The sequence below is a fragment of the Danio aesculapii genome, chromosome 2, assembly GCF_903798145.1.
Source record: "Danio aesculapii chromosome 2, fDanAes4.1, whole genome shotgun sequence".
NCBI classification, from domain to species: domain Eukaryota; kingdom Metazoa; phylum Chordata; class Actinopteri; order Cypriniformes; family Danionidae; genus Danio; species Danio aesculapii.
This window is the reverse complement of record NC_079436.1, coordinates 54,164,439-54,186,939: the sequence shown is the minus strand read 5'-3', so window position 1 is coordinate 54,186,939 and position 22,501 is coordinate 54,164,439. Positions and strand designations below refer to the sequence as shown.

Below are 22,501 nucleotides of genomic sequence, written 5' to 3'. Positions count from 1 at the left end.
AGGCCCACACGGAATCTGCGCGCGTAGAATTCCGCAGATTTTCCACAGATTTCTGCAGATTTTTAGCCCATCATTAATTCAGTTTACTCACTTGTGTAAATGCATGTAAATCTATATTTATTCATTTAAAAAATTATTTACAGTAATATTATTGACTAATATGAAAATGTTCATCTGATTTATGTGCAGTTTGTACAGTAATATTTTCTGCCTTTTAGTAGAGATATTATATGAGAGACTTGCTTTGTTTACCAAATAAAGTGAATCTAATTAGATTTGCATTTTAAACATTAAATACAAGTTAAAAAGGTATTAATTTTTATTTCATATATTAAGGTTTTAGTTATGATACTCCCAAAATATTCGATGGCCAGAAAGTGATTAACTTTTTATACATTGTTAAAATGTTGGTATTTGCGATGCAGCAACTCCAGAGACTGTTGTGTACACCATGATTTTATATAAAATTCACTTTAAAGTGTGAGATGACTAAAAAGTGGTCAAAAACGAATATTTTCTCAATTCAAATGATTCTTGGACCTGGAAACAGTATTTCATACGTCACCGATATATCATGACTTAACAAGCGGATAGTTTCAGATAGATTTAACTATACATGCACAAAATATCAAGACCTTATTAGCAAATATTTATTATCCATCACAGGGCCGGAGTGGGACTCCTTTTCAGCCCTAGAGTTTCAAGCCTTAGACCGGCCCACCTCAGTTCATGACTGACTATATTACAATAACGTCATTTCCAATTCAGTTTCTAATGACACTATGACGTCTTTTTGAAGAAAACAGCTGCTTTACAACTTCAAATGTTCAACAACCCAAACAGTATTATATGTCTAACAATAAAAATGAAAAAAAAAAAAATAAACTATTTACTCAGGTGAGGTTCGAACACAGGTCGGCAGCGTTGTAATGCAATGTGCTGACCACTGGACCACAATGGCTTAATTTTTATTCCCCTCTTTTTTTTTACTAATGTAGTGAATCATCTGATTTTCATTGAGCAGATGTTATATTCATTAAAATTAATTATTCGGATTATTATATTCACTAAGGTGCCGCTGTTTGAGGTCGAATGATAGTTACATCATTATTAACCTGCAGGCTGCATTTTGCAGGTGCTGCGAAAAAATAAATAAAAAGAGCGGAGCTGCGGTTAAATAATGAATAAAAAGAGTGAGGTTATGGTCAAATGAATGAATAAATAAATGAACAAAGTGCGACTGCTGAGAGTGCAAGCAGCTAGGGACACCGGCCCTCGCGGCCAAAATATGGACCGGCCCACCGGGAATTCTCCCGGTACTCCCGATTAGCCAATCCGGGCCTGATACATTATACACTGAAAAATGTGTGGCATGCAAAACTGTTGCAAACAATTTATTTGTGTTGAATTTAAACAAGCAAATTAAATTCAACAATGTTCAACTTAATTTGTTTGTTTAAATTCAGCCCAAATAAATTGTTTACAAACACTTAATGTAAAAAAATTGAGTAAATCCAAGGAATCCTCTTTAAATATATTTTTTTCAGTGTATCCAGAGTTTTTAGAGTTGAACAAAACTAAAACCATAAAACTGGAAAAAATTTTGATACCTGAAATAACATTTGAAATGGAAAATAATTAAATAAATAAAATGTTTTATTAAAACATAGCTACAACAATTGCACAATGTCTAAAATAGCACAGATTCTGTTAGCCAGTATTGTTTTATTTTTATTATATTATTATTTTTTATATGTTATTTCAATTGTATTATTATATTTTATATTAAGTCACTATCTATTCAAATTGTAAACATTTTTTAGCTATAATTAGGTACTAAATACTGTCAAAATACCATTCAAATTGTCTTCGGCTCACCAAAGTTGTATTTATATGAATACACATATTTTATTTTCCATTTAAAACAGTTGTTTTCTGTTAGATACATTGTATGAATGTTTATGAAATATGATCTAATCTAATATTATATTATAAACAGGGCTTGACATTAACACCCGTTAACTTCCGCTATGGCGGGTAAGACAGCCGCTCCCACTAGCCACTTTGACTGGTTGAAAATAATTTTTAATTTGTGTTTTTCTTAAAAACAGGCTTCGACAATACAGATGGCCCAATATGCATGCAAATGTGATCTCAGAATCGAGAAGCAGCAGGACTAACAAAAAAAATATTGTGTTCGCGCGAGCAACAGAAAGCAGATGAATGCAGAATGAGAGGATGATTACTCGCGAGGACAGGTGATGTGATGCGCGCGACTGTTAAAAAGCCTGCGCGCTCCCGTTTACTTGCGGGAAGCAACTGGAGAAACAGTCCGCAGGTCTAGCAACCTAGAGAAACAGGTGAGAGCTCTGAAATAGACTGAACAAAAAGCGATGCTCGTGCACCCAGTACTGCTGCTTTTAAGAGCTCAAGATTTAAAAAAATATATCAATTTGTAAGCAGCAGCGGTCACTGCTTTCGTTTGAATTATTCTTTAAACAGATTATTAACAGGTCTAACATTAATCATGTGCGTGATCCTCCTTTCATTATCACACGGTATGTTTTTTACCGGTTTTCTTTTGCTTACAGGTGTTTTTGTTAATGTGGTTTAATGAATGTTTTTTTACAATAACATATTTATGTGTAGTTAACTGCTGATCTAGGACATTTGGCCATGATAGACTGCTGTGCTTATTTTAGATATTGCCAATAAGTCAATATGATAATAATTCTTTTAAATGTCTTTTTTTTTAAAGAAAAGTTTTGTTGAATTAGAAAGTGCATGTGTACAGCTGTATTTTGCTTGTTGTTATTTATTTATTTTTGGTGTGGTCAGAGATAAATTTGGTAAATCCTTCATTTTAAGCTCTGAGAACTCATGTGAAATAAAAAGTAATTGCAATGCAACAACCAATTTGCTCGTGCACATTGAGAAAGCTCACACACACAAAATAAAATGAATACAAACACACACAAAAAGTGAAATGAATGAGGAGGCATGTTGACATTACACAAAATCTAACTCAAGTAATTTTAGCATGCCAGTCAAATTTATGCATATAAAATATATTTTCCCAACAACAAGTGTGGCTAGTGAAAACTTGCTTTGTTTACCAAGTTAAGTGGATCTAATTGGATTTGCTTTGTAAACATTTAATAAATTTAAAAAGGTATTACTTTTTATTTAATGTATTAAAGTTTTAGTTATGATACTCCCAAAATTTACTTTTTTGATCACCAGCCACTGTGGCTAGTAGATTTCCAACATTACTAGCTACTAGCCACAGTGGCTGGTGATCAAAAAAGTTAATGTCAAGCCCTGATTATAAATCTAATATATTATATTAATGTAATTTCTGTGATTTCAGCAAAAGACAATCTGGTGAAGCACTGCTAATGGCATCAGAAACAATATACTTCAAATATATATATATATATATATATATATATATATATATATATATATATATATATATATATATATATATATATAAAGAACAACTATCTATAGGAGACGGAGCTACAGATAGCTGATGCAACTCTCTAATTGGTGGAATTCTTTGCACATCATTTTGGGTAAAAGTGTATTTCCCATCAGAAATTGAGCTGTTAAAGTGAACTCCCATTAAATACATAAAAGTATTTATTCATGTTTTATTTTCTTTATATAGCGCTTTTTACAATGTAGATTGAGTCAAAGCAGCTTCACATAGTTCTAGTAAAGTCCAGATTTCAGAGTTGAAATCTATGAAACATCAGATATGTTCTAATTGACTGCACGAGGACAGCAACATAAGTTGAGACTTGTAAACTACGATCACGGTTTTAACTTACCCGTATCCAGCCAGAAAGCCCAGACTGGGTGGACTGACTTGGTCACTGATGATGTAGATCTGAAGACCAGACTGATTTTGAGTCCCGTTGAGTCCAGGTAATGGACCTGAATCTGTCTGATTGACGATCCACCACTCCTGAACGCCTTCTGAGCTGTTCTTCTTATTTAAAAACAGTGTGATGTCCATGTACTCTCCATCTTAGGTAAGCGAAGAGTAACATATATAGCGTTAGAAATGTAGCAATATACAGTTGAGGTCAAAATTATTCGTCCTCCTGTGAATTTTCTTTTCTTTTTCAATTTTTCCTAAATGATGTTTAACAGAGCAAGGAAATTTTCACAGTATTTCCAATAATATTTTTTCTTCTGGAGAAAGTCTTATTTGTTTTATTTCGGCTAGAATAAAAGCAGTTCTTATTTTTTAAAATCCATTTTAAGGTTAATATTATTAATCCCCTCAAGCAATTTATTTTTTTCGACAGTCTACAGCAGTGTTACCCAACCCTGTTCCTGAAGGCTCACCAACAGTACACATTTTCAACCTCTCCCTAATCAAACACATCTGAATCAACTCAGCAGAACATTAGAAAAGACCCCAAAACCTGACACGAATGGGTCAGATAAGGGAGACATACAAAATATGTACTGTTGGTGTGCCTCCAGGAACAGGGTTGGGAAACACTGGTCTACAGAACAAACCACTCTTATACAATGACTTTCCTAATTACTAGGGCCAGACGGAATCTGCGGACATTTTTTGCTATTTCTGTGCAGAATTTTGTTAAATATCTGCGTATTTCTGCGGACTGATTTTGGGAGTATCATAACTAAAACCTTAACACATGAAATAAAAAGTAATACCTTATTAACTTGTATTTAATGTTTACAACTCAAATCCAATTAGATCCACTTAATTTGGTAAACAAAGCAAGTCTCTCATATAATATCTCTACTAAAAGACAGAAAATATTACTTTACACAAAGTATTATAAATAAATCATATGAATATTTTCATGTTAGTCAATAATATTACTGTAATTAATATAAAAACTGAGTAAATATAAGGTAACACTTTATTTTGATGGTCCATTTGAGTATTAGTAGGCTGTCTGCTTAATATCTGATACTGACATTCAACAGACATTTAACAGACAATAAGAAACTCTGCAAGTACATGTCAACTTACACTAAACCCTACCCTAAAACCCCAACTTAAGTCTACTTGCGTATAATCTAATGAGAATTAGTTGCAATGTAACTTGAATTAAACAAACAGACCATCAAAATAAAGTGTGACCAAGTATAAATTTAGTATAGTATAAATAGTAAGTATATATAGTAAGTATAATAGTATAGTATAGTATATATAGTAAGTATAAATTTACACACATTTACACAAGTAAATAAACAGAATCAATGATGGGCTAAAAATCTGCAGAATTCTGAGCGTGCAGATTCCGTGTGGGCCTACTAATTACCCTAACTTGTCTAAATACCCTAGTTAAGCCTTTAAATGTCACTTTAAGCTGTATAGAAGTGTCTTGAAAAACATCTAGTCAAATATTATTTACTGTCATCATGACAAAGATAAAAGAAATCAGTTATTAGAGATGAGTTATTAAAACTATTATGTTTAGAAATGTGTTGACAAAAATATCTTCGCTAAACAGAAATTGGGGAAAAAATATACAGGGGGTCTAATAATATAATAATAATAATAATAATAATAATAATAATAATGATATAATTCAGGAGAGGTAATAATTCTGACTTCAACTGTATACTGTGTGTCAGAGATAGTAGTGGTGAGGTGGTGTATTACCATTATAAAGCTGGTCGATAGGTTTGGCATTGGAGTCGCTTGGTGCTCTGATGTATCTTGGAAATATTTTTTTGATTGTCCTGTCATAAAAAAAAAACAATTGTTTACAAAATGTAAAACAAAAATGAACAGTTTATTTTTCATTTCTCCAAATGTTAAAGTAAAAACCAATTGCGCTCCAATTGGCCTACTTGAACTACTCTTTTGTGAAGAAAAAGTACATACTTTTAAAGGTGTGTAACAGATGAGTATGCAAGCTTTGGGACAAACTACTTCCATATTAATGGACCATTCTGTTGCTCAGTTACATAACCTGTCAATCATCTCGAACACATCATCCACATTTCTATAATTTTTAATTTCCTACCATATTAAAGAAGCAGCATCAGGTTAATCTATCGGTCACGAGTCTTTCATGTTTGCATGCTTGCAGAATTATTTAAATGTGTATTAATGAAAGGCCACAATGTTGCTGCAGATGAAATATAATTACGTAAACATGTAACAAATATTTTCCATTAGCTCACAACAAATTGTGAGGTGTTGAATTTCTGGTGTAAGCCCCTGTTGTGTTATAGTGTTAAAATCCATGTGTACATTTACTGTTTTTAACGCTGATGTGGGTTAAACTGTGATTTTAACAATGTGCATTTCTGGTGTTGCCCTTTCATACTCCTCATCAGTGTTAAGTGTACATACAGGAACTTGAGGTGACTGAGTCAATATGGTCAACACGGTAGTGTAAAATAATATACTCGGCTTAAGTGTATATATTCAACCCTTTTTAAACTTTTACACTGGGCTGGTGGGACTCGTATATACACCAGAAGAGAGTGTAATTTAACACATGTGGAGTTATATGTACACTGGACAATTTGCCCTGCAGGTGTTAAAAAGTTTAATGTGGTGTGCAGTTTTACATCGTGAGTGTAAAATATTTTACACGGCAGAGATGTATAAATTTAACACTTTTGAAAGTGTAACCTGGACACTTGGCTGGTGGGACTCATATAGACACCAGAAAAGTGTTAAATTCAACACCTGTGGTGTAAAATGTACACGGGCAAATTTGCTGTGCTTAAATATGAATTACCAATCATTACTGGCAGCTAGCTCTCTGCAACTCTCACATGATCGCCTACTGAAGCTAAGCTAACCTGGTCAGTACCTGGATGGGAGACCAGCAGGGGGGGCTCAACCTGTGCTCTGTGTGGGTCCTAATGCCCCAGTATAGTGATAGGGACTCTATACTGCTCAGTGAGTGCAATCCTTTGAGTGAGACATTAAACCAAGGTCCTGACTCTCTATGGTCGTTAAAAATCCCAGGATGTTTAAAAGAGTAGAGGGTTTAACCCTGGCATCCTGACCAAATTTGCCCATTTGCCCAGTGCCTGTCATGGCCTCCTAACCATCCCCATATTATAATTGTCTCCTCTCCACCAATCAGCTGCTGTGTGGTGTGCAGTCTGGCGCAATATGGCTGCCGTCACGTCATCCAGGTGGATGCTGCACACTGGTGGTGAATAAGGAGACCCGAGCCCCTCCTCCCACCCGGCCAAAAATTTGTAAAGAGCTTTGAGTGTCCAGAAAGGCACTATATAATTTATTGAATCATTCATCTTTACCAAAGCCTCTCCATGTTACAGTCTTTTGCATCCACCATGTTTGTAGTTTACTACCACGTTTTTACTTGTGTTTGTAGTTCTAATCAAATTCTCATGAGCAATATTAGCAGTTAGAGTTCACTCAAATCAGCACTTTGAATTTCTACTGGAAATAGTAGACCATCAAAAACTCTGTAATGCTCATTTCAATATGCTATCATTTGGGGCATACTAATTCTAAATACTGGAAACCTAAATACTATTTAGGACAGATAGTATGGGAGCTGGGACACAGCATGTGTTTGGTTCATATTGACATTTAGAAGTTTGAACTCACACACGCTGGCTGCTATTCCCCAGTTGATCAGTAAGACCTTTTCTGGTCTCGTCGTCCAGCTCAATGAAGTATTTCCCCGTTGCAGTTTCAGCTTTGGCACCTAAACTGAGGTTCCTGATGTACAAACACAGCAATGCAGAACAAACAAAAATTCATCAACTTGACATGAAAACCTCATGTTTGTATGATTAATATAACATAGCACAACTGCTTTCTGAAGGGATAGTTCACCCAAAATCGAAAATGCTGTTCTTTTTTTCATCTATTAAACTCAGAGATACCTTGAAAAAGGTTTGAAACCTGTACTTAATTTTCTACCATGGAAGTCAACGGTTACCAGTTTTTAACCTTCTTCAAAATATCTTCTTTTGTGTCCAACAGAGGAAAGGAGCTCATAAACTTTTGAAAATCTTATATTCAATGTCACAAAAACCGCTTTACCTTTGAATGGACCAGGTGAAGGTGAGAGGAAACGGCTCTTTCGTGTCATTGAGCATATTCTTCAGGTTTTCCTTGCTCGGGGGGCTGATGGTCCAGAGCGAGTTTGAACTTCCCTCTAGATGTGCTATTGTCAAATCCTCAGGAAAATAAGACTCCAGGAACATGATGGCATTCTGCAGGAGACACAAGCATCTTAGGTTCTGTTTACACCAGTGCGTTTTTCTTTGAAATTGCACATGTTTTATTGTGATTACACCTGGCTTCCACATAGCTCCAGTATCTTCAACCTTTGAAAATGGAGCATTTTGAAAATAAGACCCTGATTTAGTTTGGAAATACTGGTAATCTGTTTCAGTCTAGATGGACCGAAAGGCAAACAGAGCAAAAACAACTGGTGATGGTAATATGGAAGTCAATGGTGACCATCAACTGTTCGGACTAGTGTTGTCTAGATATTGGAATTCGATACCAATCTGTACTGAAATTTTAAAAACGTCCATTTCCCGCTAACATTTGAGCGCATTCGTAAACAGCGCTGAATTGCCATTGTGTTCACGTGCTCAATTGAAATGAATGTGATTGGCTGTGAAGGTCACTAGTTCACCAAACAGCTGTTTACTGAGTGTAACTGCAGATACAGGGACACTGGAGCATTTCAAAGCCATGAAGGAGACGTCCAAAGAATGCAGTGCTGGTGGTCCACCGGGAACGTGGTTGAGAAACACTGTACTCATACACAAAGTAGCAGCTGTAATTAGACAACAGGCACTTACTGCATTAGACTTGTAGTGGTCTGTGAACCTCTTAAATTCTGCCTCATTGATGGATTTGATATGGTTCTGCTGGGCACTCATTGTGAAGATCGGCTGGAAGACAGAATGTCACAGGAGGAGGAGGGAAAGCGAGCCATGTTAATATCCAGACTGTAAACAACTTGAGGTTAGAACATACACAACTTAGGAAAGACATACACAACATCAGATCCACTGAGTATAATTCAAGAATGACCGCATAATTTTAATTAATCCATTATCTAATTATTTAATTAATAAAGTCTTAACTTCTCAAAAAATGACAGTAATTATGGATTATTAAACAGTAATGTTTGTCGCATAAACAGTATTGATGGGAACCTATTATGCAAAAATCACTTTAATAAGGGGTTTAAACAGTTGTGTGGCAACAGTCTGTGAATATTTTTGGCATTTTACCTGAAGTCCTCCGAGCGTGAGCGAGACGGACACTTCCAGAGGTTTGTTAACCACTCCTGCCACAGATTTGACCAGAGACATGAAGAGCAGGGGAAACCAGACGATGCAGATCAGCAGCATCACGATCATGCCGCCCATCCCATACTTCACCACCTTCTTCTTCTTCTGCCCGCGCGGTTGAGGGTAACGCTGAAATACCACATACACACAGCTTAGGATGCTGCTTTTCATATATAGTGCTCAGGCTAAATAAGTACACCCCATTTTAAAAATGAACATTTGTATCAATTTTTTGTGAATATTAGTACTATTTTGTTGCATTTGAACAAAACTGATTTATTAAAAAGATATATTTAATAAAATAATAATTCTGCTGCAGAATCTAGCTCCTGTTTATCTAACCAATCTTCTGTCTCGCTACAACCCAACTCGCTCTTTAAGATCTCAAAACTCAGGGCTTCTGGTAGTACCTAGAATAGCGAAGTCAAGTAAAGGAGGTCGAGCCTTCTCATTTATAGCTCCTAAACTCTGGAATAGCCTTCCTGATAATGTCCGAAGCTCAGACACACTCTCCCAATTCAAAACTAAATTAAAGGCCTATCTGTTTAGTAAAGCATACACTCAGTGCATCACTTAGCTGTATGATACATGAATGTGGCCCACGCATCTCGTTTTTTGCATCTCGTTTATATATACTATGAACAGCAGCTACGCTAATTATTCTCTTTATTCTCTATTTCCACTTGGGGATACACATCCCAAGGCCCTCAGACTATGCAGCGCCACTGGTTCGATCCAATACCATCGACGAGATGATCCCAAGGTTTCCATAATCCTGGACCAGGCCGTATCCTGAGCAGCTGCTGTGGTGGTTATGGAGGAGTGGAGAGCATGAGACTGAGTCCTGTGACGCGCCAGGGACAGCCGAGTCTTCGCTGAGGTCCAGCTTCCCCAGCCTCCGGCACCTAGACTGCAGCTCTACACAAGATGTTTGGCCAGAGGAGAAATGGTCGTGCCCAACTGAGCCTGGTTTCTCTCGAGGTTTTTTAATTCTTCACTTTCGCCAATTGGTGAAGTTTTTACATCGCTGCCGTCGCCTCTGGCTTACATGGTTCGGATCTGTAAAGCTGTTTGGACTCTCAGTGGTGATTATTAAACCACACTGAACTGAGCTAAACTGAACTGAACTTAAACACTGAAAACTGAACTGACACTGTTTCAATTTACTATGATCTTGTATGTGAAGCTGCTTTGACACAATCTACATTGTAAGGTGAATTGAATTGGATTATTGGTTGTTGTGTTTGTTTACCTTCTCAGACTCCCTCCAGCATTTGAGGATGAAGATGTGAGCATAGATGTCCTCCACACAGATCCAGCTGGACAAGCTGAGCGTGGTGTCCGTCCAAACCCAGTCCATCACCGCACGCAGCTCCGTCAGGAATGGGATCAGACGAAAACTAACACACACACAACACACAAATTAAGACTGCTGCTTAAGGTTCAACAATGGAGCAGTGCACATCAAATGTTTGTTTGTGTGTCAACATGCCCTGCTGAACTGCATAATTTGATGTACAGGTTTATGTATCGCTTCTCAGTAGGCCCACACGGAATCTGTGCACGCAGAAATCTGCAGATTTTTTATGTACTGTAAATGTGTGTAGAAGGCATGTTTACATGTTCTCCCCCTGTTGGTGTGGGTTTCCTCCGGGTACTCCGGTTTCCCCCACAGTCCAAACACATGCGCTATAGGTGAATTGGATGAACTAAATTGGATGTAGTGTATGAGTGTGTGTGTGAATGCGAGAGTGTATGTTTGTTTCTTAGTACTAGGTTGCGGCTGGAAGGGCATGTGCTTCGTAAAACATATGCTGCATTAGTTGCCGGTTCATTCCGCTGTGGCGACCCCTGATAAATAGGGACTAAGCCGAAGGAAAATGAATGAATGAACTGCTGTTAACACTGTTACTCACCCCTGGAAAAGGAAGAGGTTGGCGTAGTTGTAGCTCTTGGTGAGGAAGTTTCCTAGGATGCGGGTTGGATATCCACATCTGATCTGATAGGCTGACAGGCCGAAGTAAATACACTTCACAAAGTACCAGAGCTGAGCGATAGTGTTTTGACTGAAGCGCCTGCACAGAGGATCAAAGATACATGCGTGTCAACAGGAACAACATTCTGGAGAAACAGCAAATCAATCAATTCAATCAATCAATACATCAATCAATCAATCAATCAATCAATCAATCAATCAATCAATCAATCAATCAATGTCTGTCTGTCTGTCTGTCTGTCTGTCTGTCTGTCTATCTATCTATCTATCTATCTATCTATCTATCTATCTATCTATCTATCTATCTATCTATCTATCTATCTATCTATCTCCGTCTGTCTGAATATACTGTATTGATGTCAAGGAAAGCGTCAGTGTCATCAAGATGAAAAGTCCTGACACCATTGTTTAAGAACAAGATAGTCAGATGGCTTTGTCATGTTTTCATCATGACCGTTTACTCTGTACATTTTTTACAATGCAAAAAAGTCAGATTTTGGTAAAAATGCTCAAGACAGCACTGTATACTATTTGCACAGCCATTTGAAAACTACAGTAAAGTTAGACATCACACCATTTAGTGACACTGACAAGACACTGAATATGTGTGTTTCACATTTTTGTATTTGCTCTTTGCAATTCTAATTTATTCACAGCATTGTGCAAAAGAATAAATACAGCCTTATTTACAACAAACATAAGCTTCCTTTGTGTAGAGCTGTACACAACTGAGAACAATATTGCAGTACATATTGGAACTGAATCTATAACAGACACAGGCCTGTAAATCATTCATGTTCAATTTAGAAAACATTTTCAGAAATAAAAAGATTTAAAGATAAATTTAGCTTGACAGATTTTGACAACTAGTTCAACATTTGTGTAAGTAATGACTCAAGTAATGAAATGAGGACTCTTATTTTTATATGGAATGACTATTCAGCGTTCACAAGATTAGTTAATTTTGACTGACATGACATAAGCAAATGATAAAGTTATAAACAGCAGAGAGTTGTATGAAAGCAGTTGATGCATGTCCAAAAGCATTTGCAATTTGTTGGAAGGAATGAGAAACTGCTATGATGTGCACAAATGACTAATTCTTGTGAGAAATGCATTAACTGTTGTGCAAATGTCAATAGTGTTGTGAGAAATGCACCAAAGCCACTGAGAAAAACTGTAAATTACCAAAATAGTTTTAATTCAAATTTCTCTAAATCAAATTCAGGACGTTCCTTTACCTCTCTGTGATTCCCGGCAGGATGAAAAACATCCAGAAATGGATGCCGAACACCAGGATGACCTGAAAAATCACTTTTCCCACGACTGTCTTGCGCAGATACAGGGCTCGATCCACTACCATCGTCCCAAACTGGATGAGAACCATGACGAGGAATGGCCCAGGAACCTGGTCCTCTGACAGGGAGGAAGTGATGTCAGCACCGCCCTGATGTTTCTGTGGGACAGAGAAAACAGCGAACATCAACAAAGAGCACAGCAAAAGAAGCTCTTAAAGCTCTTTTTTATTAACTTTTTCTAGATTTTCTTATTTGCAAATAAGAAAATCAAATACAGAGCATTAGCATATAAACAAAAGGTTAAAAGAAAAATAATAATGTCATATTGTCACGCTCACCAGCAATCTAGCATTTGCAGATCAATGGAGAACTACAAATCTGTCACAGAAGTGGACTTCAAATCCCATCTTGCACCTCACACACACACCAGTTCCAGTTCTCATCCTGATTACACATAGCTGGTAACACATGGACTGATTATCCGGACTATATATTCACCTCTTAAACACGCACGCACATACGCACGCACGCTCACACACACACGCACGCACGCACACACACACACACACACACAGCTGAGTCTTGTTTGTTTGCTATAACAATTGTGAGTGTTCTCTTGTCTAGTTTTGCCTTCTCGTGTATGTTGTTTTGCCGCCTGAATCGACAATTCTGCCTATGACCATGACTGTGATTTTGGATTGCCCTCATGTATCTGTTTGACCATTGCCTGCCTGACTAAGCTATTAAAGAAACTGCACTTGGACCCTCAACTCCAGTGCCAGCATCCTTCAGTTGCAGCACTGAGCAAACAAACAAGACTCAGATACATGTGTGTTTGAGAGGTGAATATATAATCCAGATAATCGTTCCATGATGAATTACCAGCTGTGTGTGCGTAATCAGGGAGACAACTGGAACTGGTTTGTCTGTGAGGTGCATGATGGGATTTGAAGTCCAGGTCCGTGACAGATTTGTAGTTCTCCAGCAATCTGCAAATGCTAGATCATCGGTGATCGCGACACATATAGATTTACATTTGAAGTCACAATTATTCGCCTTCCTGTGAATTTTTACAATTCTTAAAATAATTCCCAAATGATTAACAGAGCAAGAACATTTTCACAATATTTCCTATAATATTTTTTTCATCTGGAGAGAGTCTAATTTGTTTTATTTCGTCTAGAATGAAACAATACTTTTTTAGAACCATTTTAGGGCCAATATTATTAGCCCCTTTAAGCTATTTTTTTTATTGATTGTCTACAGAACAAACCACTGTTATACAATGACTTGCCTAATTATCTTAGTTAAGCCTTTAAATGTTGCTTTAAGGTGAATACTAGTATCTTGAAAAATATCTAGTCAAATATAATGTACTGTCATCATGGCAAAGATGAAAGAAATCAGTTATTAGAAATAAGTTATTTAACTATTATGTTTAGAAATGTGTTGACAAAATCTTTTCTCCGTTTAACAGAAATTGGTAAAAAAAATATTAATAAAATATTCAGAAGTGTTAATAATTCAGACTTCAACTGTATAAGCAGATTAAGTAATAAATGTAAATGATGTTGATTAAGGAAAGCTAATTTTAATTGTCAATTTAGCACAAAAAAAGCTCTAAGATGATTTTTTTATTCACCCCAAATGCCCAGAAGCCAAAGACGATGATGATGAAATCCACAGTGTCTGCTAGAAACATTAAGACGTAAACGTCCGTCACAGCACTGTACTCGGGATGAACCAGGTTGTAGAAGAACTGACGGATGGGTTGATAAAACTCAACCAATCTGAAGAGAAGAGATAAACACAAAGAGAAGAGATTAGGGATTAAAAAGTACAAGTGTTAACCAGGACTCGATTTTATCCACTGATCTGAGCTAAACTGAACTTGACTTCAGTCAACAGTTGTAATAAACTGAACTGAAGCAGTTTCAGATTAACATTTATTCATTCATTTTCCTTCGGCTTAGTCCCTTATTTGACAGGGGTCACCACAGCGGAATGAACTGCCAACTATAAAGATTCCCATCCAGCCGCGACCTGGGAAACACCCATACACTTTCGCATTCACACCCATACACTCATACACTACAGCTAATTTAGCTCATCTAATTCTCCTATAGTGCATGTGTTTGAACTGTGGGGGAAACCGGAGCACCCGGAGGAAACCCACACCAACACGGGGAGAACATGCAAACTCCACACAGAAATGCCAACTGGCCCAACTGGGACTCAAACCAATAAGCTTCTTGCTGTGAGGTGACTGCAATTGTTGGCGGTTCATTCCGCTCTGGTGACCCCTGATAAATAAGGGACTACGCTAAAGGAAAATGAATGAATTAAATTGACTATAAGGAACTAAAGTAGTAAATCAGGTCCACTTAATTTTTAACCCACACACACTCTTACCTTTTGAGCAGGTAAACCTTTGCTTTGATGAGCTGCTCTCTGATTTTCTCCATAATCATTTCTTTCCGGCTCTTCTGTGGTACTTCTGGCTCTGTTGTGCTGTTTTCCCGATGGGTGCTGTTGCGTGTGCTTGTGCTGCCTGTGAAAATATATCAACCAAACATCAGCACCAGTAAACAAATTATAATGGAGTCATTGTGAGCATTACGCTAACATGCCCAATTAGCCTAGTTAAGCATTTAAATGTCACTTGAAGTATCTTGAAAAATATGTAGTCAAACATTATTTACTGTCATCATGGCAAAGATAAAAGAAATCCGTTATAAGAAATCAGTTATTAAAACTGTTATGTTTAGAAATGTGCTGAAAAAAATGTGAAAAAACTGTATGTGAAGCACCATACTATGTCAGAATGAGCTGCCCCAAGGACATTAATAAAGCTTTAAACTAAACTAAACTAAACTAAACTAACTCAATTAAACTCAACTCAACTCAATTAAACTAAACTCAATTAAACTAAACTAAACTCAATTAAATTAAATTAAATTAAATTAAACTCAACTCAATTAAACTAAAATAAACTACTCAATTAAACTCAACTGAACTAAACTAATCTACTCAACTAAGCTAAACTAAACTCAACTGAACTAAACTAAGCCAAGCTAAACTAAATTAAACTAAACTCAATTAAACTCAACTAAACTAAACTCAACTCAATTAAACTAAACTCAACTCAACTAAACTCAATTAAACTCAACTAACCTAACCTAAACTAAACTTAATTAAACTAAACTAAACTTAATTAAACTAAACTAAACTAAACTTAATTAAACTCAACTCAACTTAACTAAACTAAACTAAACTAAACTAATCTAATCTAATCTAATCTAATCTAATCTAATCTAATCTAATCTAATCTAATCTAACCTAAACTAAACTAAACTTAATTAAACTAAACTAAACTAAACTTAATTAAACTCAACTAAACTAAACTAATCTAAACTAAACTAAACTAAACTAAACTAAACTAAATTAAACTAAACTTAATTAAACTAAACTAAACTTAATTAAACTAAACTAAACCAAACTAAATTAAACTAAACTAAACTAAACTAAACTGTGTAGTGATTTCAGCGATGCTCACCGCGTTTGGAGCGTGCGGAGGATCTGTGGGAGAAGTGTGATCCGCTAGTGCTCTGTCTGCGCAGGTACGGCCGCTGTTCTGGATAACGCATCTGTACGTGAACCTGCGATGAGTCCACAGACATCCCCAGATTCAAAGACTTGAGTGAATACGCCGGAGAACTCTTCCTCTCTTCATCAGGTGACATGACCACCGACAGCTTCCCCTCATCCACAGACTCATCCTGCCGAGGACACTCATCCTTACGGGACACTTTAGGGTCATCCTCGTCCCAGAGACCATGACACTGAGATCAAGAGAAACAGAAAGAGAGACTAGTCAGAAACATTATTACAAATATATGCATGAATGTACAGCTGTCTATTGTATTTAATTTAATTATTATTATTAATGGGGCAACACATTGGCTCAGTGGTTAGCACTGTCGCCTCACAGCAAGAAGGTCGCTGGTTCGAGTAGCGACTGGGTCAGTTGGCATTTCTGGGTGGAGTTTGCATTTTTTCCTCGTGATGGCGTGGGTTTCCTCCGGGTGCTCCGGTTTTCCCCACAGTCCAAACACATGCGCTATAGGTGAATTGAATAAACTAAATTGGACGTAGTGTATGAGTGTGTGGACCAAGGTTATTATAGTTAACGAAAACGAACGACAAAACGAAAACTAAAATGTAAAATAATTGTCGTTAACTAAAATAAAATAAAAACGAGAGTTTTTCAAAAAACTAGAACTAACTGAAACTGTATTGTGTACATACAAAACTAACTGAAACTAACTAAAATTATAGCAAAAACCTCCTTCGCTGTTCTATTTGTAAATGTATTTAATACATAATTTTACTGTAAGCCTTTTAGAAGTAAATCTATTTACTCCGCGCTGCAGGTGTTTGACCCGTACGGCGCCTCCTGTAGTCCTGCTGCCATTGGCCAGAACGAGCCGGTTCTCCTCCAGTCAACCTCGCTGTTGCTCCCGCGACAAAAACAACGAGTGGACAAGACAGCAGCAGGGTGACAGCATTAAAAACAGAGACTTAAAACTATTACTTTAACACGTTTGTGCCTAATAATGGGTTTTATCTCTATAACGCGATCGCGAATGAATCTTTTTTACCGGATCTTCTAAGTGAACCGGTTGAACCTAATCGAACTGAATCATTTGAAACGATTCGCGTCTACAGTAAGCACTCGTCCACAAACTACTCACTTTTTAACAAGCCTAATACCCCGTACTCTCTAACTCTAAATAATCCAATATATACTCTTATTCAGTTTGAGAACAGCGACGTTAGACTAAGATCAAATTTGAGAAGCGGTTAACCGATAAAACTGCTCATGCGTGATTCAGTGAACCGAGCACAAACAGCTCTGAACTAAACTTCAACAACTGCAGCGCGGGTAAACCGAGGGCTTAAATAAGAGGATCTGGTGAAACGTAAGTTTATTTCATAAAAAAAAATCGTAATGGAGTTTAAATAGGTGAATCATGCTTCAGTTGGGTTGCAAAACTTTACTGAAGACATTTTTCAGATCATTTTGATGTTTTAATTGACTGAAATTACTATTGGTGACTACATAATGTTGAGTCTTAACATCCGCGATAAACATCTGAACTTCCCATCACTACTGTGTATCTAACATCAGAATCAGCCGTGCACACATATTGTACTTAAGGCTGCCGTCTTGTGGGCTGTTGTATTTGAATTTGAGGATGGGTAGATGGTAGTGGCAGATGATCATGTTCACGTGTCCTCTGAATACAGGTTTCAAAAAATGTATGGCCGAGTTTTATTATACAATATTTATTCTGTTGATTTTGAATCTTGCACCTAACAAATATCCTCATTTAGAAAAAAAAACTAAAACTAATACTGAAACTAATAAAAACTAAACTAAAACTAAGTCATTTCAAAATATAGAAACTAATAAAAACTAGTAAATTTCCCTCTAAAACTAATTAAAACTAACTAAATTTGAAAACAAAAAGTAAAAACGAAATAGAAACTAAAACTAATGAAAAATCCCAAACTATTATAACCTTGGTATGGATGTTTCCCAGTACTGGGTTGCTGCTAGATAAGTTGGCGGTTCATTCCGCTGGGGTGACCCCCTGATGAATAAAGGGACTAAGTCGAAGGAAAATGAATGAATATTATTATTAACATATATACAGTTGAGGTCAGACTTATTAGTCCCCTGTATATTTTTCCACCAATTTCTGTTTAATGGAGAAATTTTTTTTAAATAATTTTGACCTTTCTCCAGAGGAAAAAAATATTATCAGACATACTGTGAAAAAATCCTTTCTCTGTTTAACATCAATTGGGAAATATTTGAAAAAAAAAACAAAACAATAATTTTGACTTCAACTGTATATATACATTTCCTTTATTATATTTTTTAATAATCATATTAGACTTTGTGTCTCAAATTTCAAATTTTGTGTTCTTCTGTGTATGTATATATTCATTATATAATCACTTTATTCAGTATGTAATTAGTATTTCACTCATTGTTTATGTAAGCTGCAATTTTTATTTTATACCATTTAAAAAAACTTTTAACAAATGTACTGTAACGAATGACGCTGGACGTGAGGATCCACGTGCAGTTTTTTATGAGATTCGTCAGGCAGGCAATGGTCAAACACAGGAGCAATACAGGTAATCCAAAAGGTGAAGTCAGGTAACAGGCAAGTGGTCAGTACAGGCGGCAAAGAATCAATGACGAGAAAACAAGGCAAGCATCAAACAAAGAAAGACTAGACAGGATTATGCTTCGGGGTGTTACAGACTAACAAGACTCAGCAAACTGTATGTGAATGTGATCAGTGTATATAGTCTGTGTAATCAGTCTTTGTTCAGCTCCCAGCTGTGTGTGTGTTTGTAATAATTGGCGATTCCAGAACAGGTGTGTGTGCGGTGCATGGCGGGAAATGTAGTTCATAAAGTGACAGAACTGTAGTCCGGGTGAAGGTCGTGACGTACATTTCACGCAAGACATTTAGCAAAAACGACTTCTCTCTTTAACAGAGCATCGCATTTTCTCTCAATTCCACACATTTTCTAATTTTTTAATATTCATCACATTTTTTATAAAATAAGATTCTCAAAATGAATTCTCACTTTAATTAAACTCTTGAAAACTTTCATCCTACATCTCCACCAACTTCATCGTCTATCCTTTCTTTTCTTGTTAGGCAAACAGCCATTTTTACCTTTACAACTACAAAAATAATAACCTGCTTCTTTTACTCTTCTTTTAGCAAACTTTCATTCATTCATTCGGGTTAGTCCCTTATTTATCAGGGGTCGCCACAGCGGAATGAACCACCAACTATGCCAGCATACGTTTTATGCAGCGGATGCCCTTCCAGCCGCAACCCACTACTGGGAAACACCCATACACTCTCACATTCACACACACTCATACACTACGGCCCATTTAGTTCTTTCAATTCACCTATAGCGCATGTTTTTGGACTGTGGGGGAAACCGGAGCACCCGGAGGAAACCCACGCCAACACGGGGAGAGCATGCAAACTCCACAAAGAAATGCCACCTGACCCAGCCGGGACTCGAAGCAGCAACCTTCTTGCTGTGAGGCAACAGTGCTAACCACGGAGCCACCATGCTGCCACATTTTAGAAAACTTTAAATAGAAAAATGAAATCAACTTAAGAAAATATAACCTTTAAGTAAACAAACATAAATCTAAGCATCCAAAAAAAACACCTTTAAGCCTTGGGGAGAAGGGGGAGGGGGAGGGAGGGAGAGGGAGAGAGAGAGAGAGAGAGAGAGAGAGAGGAACTGCTTTAATTAGTTTACACTTTTTCTTTACCTGAGACTCATTTATTGCCTTCCTAATCCAAGTTGCAAAGTAAATAAAAGGCACCATAAATGCCATAAAACTGATGTCGCATTACATTAAGATATAAAAGCAGAAACCCCATCTAAAATCCCGTCTTTAGTTTAGGTTTGTTAAATTTATATATTATCACTCAGGGTTTGGACATGCTTGACTGCGTTTGTGTTTATTATGATCCAATTTTTCTCCTTTTACAAGCGGTAATATAAGTGTCAGATGTTTCCTGAATGTGTCTGAAGTTTTAGCTTACCAATCGCCTATTATATCATGCTCTAAATCAGAGGTGCCCAAACTTTTTCCAACCCAGGCTCATTCTGAAAAAAAAAACATACTCCCATGTACATTTTTTAATGGAGAGCCCAGGAGGTACTTTTTTTTTGCAGTTTATGCTTTCGCAAATCCACCAGAGGCCGCTGTGTAAGCTTTTTGAGATCTCAAATTTCTCTCGTGAGTGACATTTGCACCTGCTCTTCTTGCATAAATCCACCAGAGGCTGCTGTTGACTGACCGATCGACTGACCCACCCTCCACCTTTCCTAAACCCAAAAAATAGTGTTTTAAAAGCACTGATTAACCCACCCACCCACTTCCCTAAACCTAACGGACAGTTTGTAAAGGCAATCCAGAAAAAGAAAAGCCCTCGCCTGTTTTTTTACCCCGTTTTCAGATTTTACCACATTCTCATCCTGTTAATTCCTTGTTTATTTTATTTTTTGGCTTTTGTTTTTGTCTTGCCAGCTTTCTGGAACCGTTCTTCACAAACCCCATTGTAGCTACTAGACAAACTGGTAAAAGTGGGAAAGCTGTCCATATGGAGGCAAGCGGTCAGCTGGTAAGCGTGAAAAGGAACGGCGTCAAACCGCCCCATAGCATTCGTTTTAAAGATGAAATGCAGCCATATGTATTTCTGGCTACATAATTGGTGATCTCCAGTAATGTTTATAGGGGGATGGTTTCAGAAAGAGCCTGTGTTGACTTTTTCTTATGAAGGGCCAAAAACCAAGCTTGATTGAAGGTGGCGGACTGAAGGTATACTAAATTGTATTACGTTAAAGTTGTCATTGGTGATTTCCTAATTTATTTAGTATTTTAAAAACTAATGCAGTACATATTTTTAAATTTTATAATTAACTTACAGTAAAAAAACAATCCTGTTTATGACAGAATGGAGTTACACTAGTCAAGCTGAACCTGTTTTTTTGCCTTGATTTGCTCACCATTGTCTTCTGCATGGTCCTCTATCCGTTGAGTGACAGTATTTATATTTTAAAAATCTGATTCATTTACAGCATTTAATTGAAACATTTATTTTCAGTTAGCTTTTTTGTAGTTCAGGAATAAAACAAGTAAAAAAGTTACGTTAAATTAGAAATTACAATCTCTGTTAAAGGCAATCGCCGCAACTCTCCACATCATTCTCACTCTCTTCTCATGTGAGATGGCGAAATCCAAGGTTACTATGGGCCAACTTTGGCCCGCGAGCTCTAGTTTGGAAATCTCTGCTCTATACTCCACAGTGATCCACAATGGACCTCCAGCTTTCTCCAGCCTCCGGCACAGCTCTAGTTTCTATAGACTGCAGCTCTGCACAACACGTTTGGCCATAGCAGAAATGGTCGTGCCCAACTGAGCCTGGTTTCTCTCAAGGTTTTTTCTTCACTTTCGCCAATTGGTGAATTTTTTTCCTCGCCGCTGTTGCCTCTGTCTTACATGGTTTGGGACTTGTGGAGCTGCGCATCGTTGGATTTGCTCTTCAGTGTTTGGACTCTCAGTAGTGATCATTAAACCACACTGAACTGAGCTAAACTGAAATGAACTTAAACACTGAAAACTGAACTGACACTGTTTCTATTTACTATGATCTTCTATGTGAAGCTGCTTTGACACAATCTACATTGTAAAAGAACTATAGAAATAAAGATGAACTGAATTGAATTGAATATGCACCTTTTAAGGGGTAAGTATTTTTTGTGTGTCTCTTTACATGCAAATAAGCTGCTACTCTCCGCCGCTTTTCAGAAGAGGGTGGAGCCTTTATAACTCTTACCTTACAACTCTGACAATAATAAACCTACAAATTATAGTTAATAATGCACATAAATTATGACCTACAAGAAGATTATCATTATATATAAATAGATATACACCTATAATATATAATATATCTAAAAAAATCACTTTATTGACATTTATTTCAATATAGCATTTATTTCTATACCATTTACCCTTTGACTGCTCGCTCTACCAAACGGTTGACCATGTTTTGACTGTTTTAAATAATGACTGTTAAAGAAATATACAGAATGACTGTTTTAAATAATGGTTTACACACACAGCATTGTTGGTTTACAGAAAAAAAAAAAAAAAAAAAAAAATCAAAGAAACATAATCTTGTTGAACTACTACACTTGAAAAAAGCAAGAAAAACAAGAAAACATGATAAATGAGAATCTGACATATTTAATGGCATTCTTAAATAAA

The 22,501-nt window shown here is 36.7% G+C and overlaps 1 protein-coding gene across 1 annotated transcript in view; it reads right to left on the bottom strand.

Moving 5' to 3' along the window:
• LOC130238755 (piezo-type mechanosensitive ion channel component 2) overlaps nt 1–22,501 on the bottom strand; it is a 224,448-nt gene that overhangs the window by 4,819 nt on the left and 197,128 nt on the right. Inside the window, 12 exon segments of the mRNA XM_056469860.1 lie at nt 3,837–4,035; nt 5,660–5,739; nt 7,601–7,714; nt 8,042–8,214; nt 8,815–8,907; nt 9,253–9,441; nt 10,565–10,712; nt 11,229–11,387; nt 12,550–12,764; nt 14,249–14,396; nt 15,019–15,157; nt 16,163–16,448. Of these exon segments, the coding sequence (XP_056325835.1) occupies nt 3,837–4,035; nt 5,660–5,739; nt 7,601–7,714; nt 8,042–8,214; nt 8,815–8,907; nt 9,253–9,441; nt 10,565–10,712; nt 11,229–11,387; nt 12,550–12,764; nt 14,249–14,396; nt 15,019–15,157; nt 16,163–16,448 (1,943 nt within the window).